Genomic DNA, 7,395 nt, shown 5'->3' on the forward strand with positions numbered 1-7,395 from the left:
AGAGACCATCTTCATCCTATGCCTCCCACGGATTGATAAACCTTAGGTCATCCAGTTGAGGGAAAATTGCTACTGTCTTATAAAACTCTAAGCTTGGAGGCCTAACAAGAGTCTACAAGAGGAAGGTTGCATAGTAGACATCAATGGCTCCTAGGTGCCTGCATTGCGTATGTCACAGATAGAGGGCGGGTAGAGAATCGACCTTAGAGGAACGTGTCCCGACGTCGCACGAACCCGAAAGCGATGGCCCCTTCGCGTCAATCCTAAAGCTAAGTTAACTGCTCCCCGCGGCCCGGAGGCCTTTGCGTGACGTTCCTTCTCTTCGCGACCTCGTTCAGGGCACGACCCTCTTCTCTCGTGAGGGCTGCTTGCGTGTCAAAGGAGACCTCCTGAGCATCGCGCCTCAGGAGCTCTTACCGGGCCTGGGCCCCTCACATCCTGGCCTTGTCCCAGGCATCGCGACCTGACAAACCATCGGCGACTGAGGCTTGCCTGGAGCTGGGTCCTAGCGACGCAGAGCACCAAGGCAATCGCGAGGAAAGGGACGAACCTAACGTAGACCGTGGAGATCGAACATAAGAACTCTGCTCATGAAAGCATTAAGATAAAGGCACAAGCGCCGTAGTTTCTTACATACCCCCGCGGGGCCCATGTCGTCCAAGTGCAGGGAAAGGAAAAAAGCAAAAGAAATCCCCTCCGGAGGCCGCCGCTCCCGAGGCCTGGGCTCTGGCATCGTCAGCGCCTAGTCACGGTCCTCCTCCGTCTTGACGCAACGGCGTGGGGGCTCGTCGGAGTCGGCGTCGCTTCCGCTTCTCCCGTGGGAGTCACTACCGTCGTCGCCACTGTCGTCGCCGGAGGAGTGACCGCTGCTGCTGCTGTCGCTCTCCATGCAGCACTCCAGGCGGCCGCCGGCCTCCCCGAAGATCTTCACGAAAAGCGTCGCAGCCCCGTCGAACTTGAAGAGGAGGGTGTACCCCTCCTTCAGGCCGCGGGCGCGGGCGAACGACTTCCACCCCCGCGTCAGGTACACGTAGCCGGAAGGAGTGAACTCAGCTGCCACCAACGAGGACTTGTTGCAGTAGCCGTCCGGCTGCAGCCATAGCCCCAGGGGTGTGTCGGCCGCCAGCTCCTCCGCGAAGGAGTCTGGGAGCTGGAGCCAGGTGTGGGGCGGATTGTCCATCCAAACGACGAACTCGCGGGCCCAGTCGGCAGAGTGAGCCCACGCTCGTGGCGGCCGGGTGGCTGCGCCATTTCTCCCTCCTCGGCAGCGGCCGCCTCGACCCCCGCGGCGACGCCTGCGGGTGGGGTTCTTTCCGCGGCTGCCCGAGCCGGTGCGGACCGCCAATGGAGGCGCCCGCGCCCCCGGGGAGGTGCCCCGGGCGTAGCGGCGGACTTGCGAGGGCGGCCTCGCCCCCTCATCGGTTGCGGTGGCTCCGCCCCATCCTGCACCGCCTTCCCCTTCTCGGCGGCGGAGAACCTCCTCAAGGGTGCCATGGCGACAGCAACGACGAGCAGAAGTGGAGAGGCGCGTTTGGAGAAGATGAGCTGAGGGGTCCGCCCCTGGCCCTTATATAGCGTCGACGGGGTCGACTCATGCCCCTTCGCCTTCGGAAGGAAGATACAGGACAAGGAAGAGCAATAAGGGCCTGTGCAGTGCCCGCCAGGCTTTATGTCAGCCCAGGTAGTTGTCGAGGCATCGTGGGGAAGTGGGGCGTCCCGCGCCCCGTCGAGCTCCACGCGTCGCGCCTAACCCGCAGGCTGTTGGGGCCCACGCCATTTCGCCCCTCCAACTGGCGAACCGTGCACGCCACGGGCCCGGGGGCTACTGTCGGGACCCTGGGACTGGGGGTACTCAGGCCCGTCTACCTGTGGCCCAGGGCGCAGCGCGTGGTATGGGCCTAGTACGACCCATCTTCAAGGCATCTCAAGGAGGACCCTCGCGGGGATCTTCGCCCCGCGAGGCGCGCTTCGCGCGCGGCCTCCTGAGGCCCTCTCGTGGAGCGCCCCCCTAAGGTCGTCTCCCGAGGCCCCTCGCGGGTGGATCCAACGAGGTCGCCACCCCGCCTCGCACTGCACGTGGGTGATTTGGGCCACGACGAGCGTCGCCAGGACCGGTGCCAGCGGGCGTGGATGGTGAGGCTTTCCCCTTCGGTGCTAAGGAAGCAAGGCCATCGCGCGGGTTCCCACGGCAGCCCCAAAGGCTTCCTCTTTGGTGCAAGAAGACTAGGACGGCGGGCTCACCAGGACGGAGGTCATCGCCAAGCCCACCGCGCGTCATGGCCAGAAGCTTTAGCATGCGAAGACCACCTTTTGTCAGGATAAGATGTACTCCTGTTCCCTTCAAAATTAGTCGTTGTCTTCCCGCCTAGAGTTTTGGGGGAAGAGGACAGGGCCAGTATAAGTATAGTTAGGCCACCACCTAGGTGAGGGATCCGATCCGAAGCGAGTTCATCCACCTCCCAAGCCCGGAGTTGCTCCTGAAGCCTCCCGAGGCAACTTGTACCCACATATTCATCCTCCCTCGCGAGGCAATCCAATCACAAAGTAGGAGTAGGATTTTACAGCGTAAGGTGGCCCGAACCTGAGTAAACTGCTGTGTTTTTCCTTCTACTTCCTCGATGAGATCACGTAGGAGCTTGGTCGTGGGTTTGAGTGCAGCTGATAGGGCCAGGCGAGGAGAAGTGAGCATGCCCCTGAGTTCGAACCTCCGTAGGGTCCACGGAACCCCGATTCCGACACTTTGCACTGCGGCCACTCACGCGCAAGGAAAAATATGGCGCTGGAGAATAATGGTCCAGATGGCCGGCTGGCTGTTATTGTGAAGGCCCGTCGGACGCCACTGAACCCTAGCGCGATACGTGCCAATGTGCCTGGCCACAAACTCCATCCAAACAAAGTGCCGGAATCATGGAGCGTGACGTGTCCCGTGTGTGCCGTGTCTGCATGCATTGCCGCGGGCGAAAAGATCTAACGCACACGGCACACCTGTCTGGCTCTCAGGGTTGCGGTCGTACTTGCCTGCCACCGGTATGGCGATGACGCGGATGGCTGGCTGTGCAGTGCAGGATTCCGTTCATCTCCCAGGAGACGAAAGCTCGCCACTTTCTGCTATCTGTTTCTCGCGCCAGCAGATCGTGTCCTCATGCATGCACCAAGTTTACCAAGAATGCATTTTGCAGTATTATTATGCTGATCAATTAAGCTTCAAATGCAGGAGCTCGCGAGGCTCTCCGGATAACTCCCCGCAGCATCAACAGCCGTGAAGTGACGCGCAGAAAATTTAGGCCGGGGTGGGTCTAGCCAGCTAGCTGTGTGATTAATCTATGCACATGCCCATACCCGACGCGTGGCTTGAGTATGTGATTAAGACGTCGGTCATGATCCAGACGGGCACGTCCTCCCTTTCTGTCGATGTCGATGGCTCCTCTCCTTTGTGCTGTGCACGTACGTGTCTGGTGTTGAGTTGAGTTACATGGCGTTGTCACCAGAAAATGGACGCCAGCAGCTAGCGTGGTTTCCATGCGATTTCACGTGATTCGCATGGCACTTGCAGATTTCTTCGAGCATCGAGGCATGGGTTAAGATATGTTTGCCGCCCGATTTCCCGTAGGAACGCGCTCGAACCGTAGGGTTCCTTTATGGTGCAGAGAAGGAGAATATGAAAGAGACGACAGTGCATTCCAAAACCATCTAATAACCTAACCTATGGAATCTGGCCAAGGTAAAACAGCAAGAGGGAACTAGAGATTCATCGTGATTCTGAGGAACACAACTCGGAAATCATCATCAAAGCCCCGAAAAAAAAAATCATCATCAAAGCTTGCGGAAGAACAGAAGTCGGATTGGCATCAACGGATCCACGTAGTACTACGTGCATGGTGTGGCCCAGTGCCATAAAGGCGCTAGCTAGCTAGGTAGGGCCATGGCATACTGGCATGGCGGACGACGGCGACCGGACACGAGCCGGAGCCGGAAGAGCGTGGCCCGTACACCAGGCAAAATTGACAAATTTGACCTATGAACAAAATCAAATCACAGAATGAACTGCCCGTGAAACTATTTCATGCGGCTGACCTTTTTGTGTGACGCCCGACACGAAGGCGCCACACTACACTGTGCAACGCCTCACAGATAGGCGCTACACGCCTGGCCAGCGTCGCATCCGTGTGATCCGAAAATTACTAAGTCAGTGTACAGCGCCTGAGAGTTAGGCGCCACATTAGGCGCCACACTATACAGTGTAGCGCCTAGCTTCTAGGCGTTGCACTAGTGGTTGCTTCATTTTGTAGTGCAACCATTAGTGCAGCGCCTAACTCTTAGGCTCTGCACAATGACTTAACAATTTTTAGGCAGTCTGGGGTGCAACGCTGGCCAGGCGTGTAGCGCCTATCTGTGAGGCGTTGCACAGTGTAATGTGACGCCTTCGTATCGGGCGTCACACAAAAAGGTAAACCGCGTGAAATAGTTTCACGGACAGTTCATTCTGTGATTTGATTTCGTCCACAGGTCAATTTTGTCAAATTTGCCCGTACACCACCCCTTGCCTCCTCCCCGCGTGCCTCCTGCCGGCTTTCCCTCTTATCCCTCCACGGATGCGCCGCATCGTCCACGTAGGCCTGGTCCGTCCGTCCCCAGCGAGCCACCACGGAGGCACGCACACGTGTCTCCGCCAGCCCACGGCCCGCGCCGAACACCAAACGCGGAAGCAATTCCGGCCCGCCCAACTCGTGTCGCGCGGCCGCGTGCCCCAGCTCGCTGCCGCCCAGTGGACGCGCCCGCGCCTCGACACGCGTCCCCGCGGCACGTACCGGCCACGCGCGAGCGTCACGTGGAGCCGCACCCGACGGCCTCCGCGCCATCGCACAACTGTACGGGGCGGCCGGCGCGTGGCACCCCCCTCCCCCCTCACATTTATATGGAGGCGCCACTTGCTCGCTGCCCCTTCAAAATCGCCATTTGCCAAACGTCGGAGGAACGGAGAAATATTTAGCTCTTTGTTGTTGCCTGCTCTAGCTTGTTTTTGTTTTCAAGAGTTGGTTGGTTGGGCTCGTGAATCATGTCGGAGATCCGCCGCGACGTGCCGGAGGGGGCGGGGGCGGGGGCGGAGGGGAAGGGCGCCGAGTCCCACGTCGGCAGCCGAGCGGCGCGGCGCCGGAGGATGGAGATACGGCGGCATAGACTGGTGGCCGAGCGTGGCGCGGAGGAGGTGTCCAGGAAGAGGCGGAAGCTGGACGAGGAATCCTCCTCGACGGACGAGGAGGAGATTGAGCCCGCCAAGTACGGCGTCACGTCGGTGTGCGGACGCCGGAGGGACATGGAAGACGCGGTTTCTATCCGGCCCGAGTTCCTCCCCGGCCACCACTTCTTCGGGGTCTTCGACGGCCATGGCTGCTCGCATGTGAGTGCCTACTCATATATCCCCTGTTCAAATAATCTATCCTTTTGATCTAGTAGCATATGTCTACGCCGAAAGGAGAGCGCGCATGTGCAGGTCGAACTGTGTTTTGACTCGGGAGTATTTATCGATTGAATTGCATGTGCGTGTAGGTTGCAACGTCGTGCGGGGAGCGGATGCACGAGATCGTGGTCGAGGAGGCCGGCGGCGCCCGCTCGTCGGGGTCGGACGACGCGGACCGGTGGATGGGTGTCATGGAGAGGAGCTTCGCGCGGATGGACGCCGAGGCCGTGAGCTCAAGGTCAAGGGCCAGCGGAGCGCCCACCTGCCGGTGCGAGTTGCAGCTGCCCAAGTGCGACCACGTCGGCTCCACGGCCGTCGTCGCCGTGGTCGGCCCTCGCCACCTCGTCGTCGCCAACTGCGGTGACAGCCGTGCCGTCATCGGCCGCGGGGGCGCCGCCATCCCACTCTCATCCGACCACAAGGTATGCGCCCACAACCAACTTCTTGTAAGCTCTGCCAAAGATTTACATATTCCGGCTTGTTCTAACCGTACGTGTCTGCTTGATTCCTTTTCAGCCGGATCGGCCCGACGAGCTGGAGCGGATCCAAGCGGCCGGAGGGCGCGTCATCTTCTGGGACGGCGCCCGCGTCTTCGGCGTGCTAGCCATGTCACGGGCCATTGGAGACAGCTACCTGAAGCCATTCGTGATACCCGACCCGGAGGTGAGGGTCCTGGAGAGGAAGGACGGCGATGACGAGTTCCTCATCCTCGCCAGCGACGGCCTGTGGGACGTGGTGAGCAACGAGGTCGCGTGCCACGTGGTGCGGTCGTGCGTGCGGAGCAAGGCGAAGCGCCGCGGGGGGCGGTCGAGCCCGACCTCCAACCTGAGCCCCAGACAGAGCAGTGGAAGCGGCAGCAGCAGCGGCGACGAAGCCCAGAACGACGGTGGCGGTTGTGCGGACGCACGCTCCGATAGCGACGACGAGGAGAGCGGCGAGGAGGTGGACGAAGCATGCGCCGAGGCGGCCATCCTGCTGACCAAGCTGGCGATAGCGCGGCAGAGCTCGGACAACGTCAGCGTCGTCGTCGTCAACCTCAGGAGGCGCCGCCCGAGATTCTGACCGCCGCTGGATCCATGGATCCACCAAACTATCGTCTGTGATCCTTGACTCAGCGGCGAACATGGTATCCATAGCGGAATTCATGAAATACACAACGAAATTGTTTCGTTTATTTCTCGGGGGTGGCAAAGGTGGTCAGGCCAGACAGACCCACGCCGCCCCCGCCATTTTCCTTTCGAAAGCCGGTGATGATTTCCGGCGTGTCAAGAAACTTTCTCGAGCGTCAAGAGAAACTGTAATATAATCCGGTGGAAACGATCAAGGCTTCCATTCCATGCATGATCCATCATCATCCTCTGACTAGATCGCGATCTTCTTTCTTTGTTTATCATAAGCTTCCTCCGGTCGGCTTTGATTGCGCAATTGTGAGGTTCGTTTCGACGCGTCCGGCAAAGAGAATCGGTTGCGCGACCTCGACTACAATAATGTTTCGGCGGGATGTTCCTCCCTCCGTGCCGGGTCCAAGAAGCTCGAGCTCGCATTGTTAATTCAGCATCCGTTGGAACCTTCGCACGCAAATGCGTCGAGCGTCGCAGGTGTCGCGCTGCCATGCTCTCCGTCTTGCCGCCGCTTGCCTGCTCTCGCGGTCGCTGAAAAGTCCTCGCGGCCGGTGGGTGAGCCGAGCCGTGCAGTGGTGAGTCAACAAATCCGCGGGCGTGAGCCTGATCATAGTGGACACGAGGCAGCGCGTAGTATGCTGCGACTTGACGACGGGGTTGGGTGGCGTGGCCGACGGGCGATTAGATCGAGGGGAGAGAAAAGAAAGGAGGGAGGAAGAGACCGCTGAAATCACGTTTTCTGGAGGTGAATGACACCTGTTGCGCTGTCCCAAGTTTGGTCGATCATCTTTGGCCGCGTCGAAAAGAAGATTCTTT

At 59.7% G+C, this 7,395-nt stretch overlaps 1 protein-coding gene across 1 annotated transcript; it reads left to right on the forward strand.

The window, feature by feature from the left end:
* Window positions 1-4,942: 4,942 nt before the first annotated feature.
* Window positions 4,943-6,799, forward strand: LOC109749752 (probable protein phosphatase 2C 30). The gene is made up of 3 exons (XM_020308707.4): window positions 4,943-5,398; window positions 5,548-5,880; window positions 5,975-6,799. The coding sequence occupies exons 1-3, from the start codon at window positions 5,057-5,059 to the stop codon at window positions 6,518-6,520; spliced, it is 1,221 nt and encodes a 406-aa protein (XP_020164296.1). The 5' UTR covers window positions 4,943-5,056; the 3' UTR covers window positions 6,521-6,799.
* The last annotated feature ends 596 nt before the right edge of the window (window positions 6,800-7,395 follow it).

This window comes from Aegilops tauschii, chromosome 4 (genome assembly GCF_002575655.3).
Source record: "Aegilops tauschii subsp. strangulata cultivar AL8/78 chromosome 4, Aet v6.0, whole genome shotgun sequence".
Taxonomy (NCBI): domain Eukaryota; kingdom Viridiplantae; phylum Streptophyta; class Magnoliopsida; order Poales; family Poaceae; genus Aegilops; species Aegilops tauschii.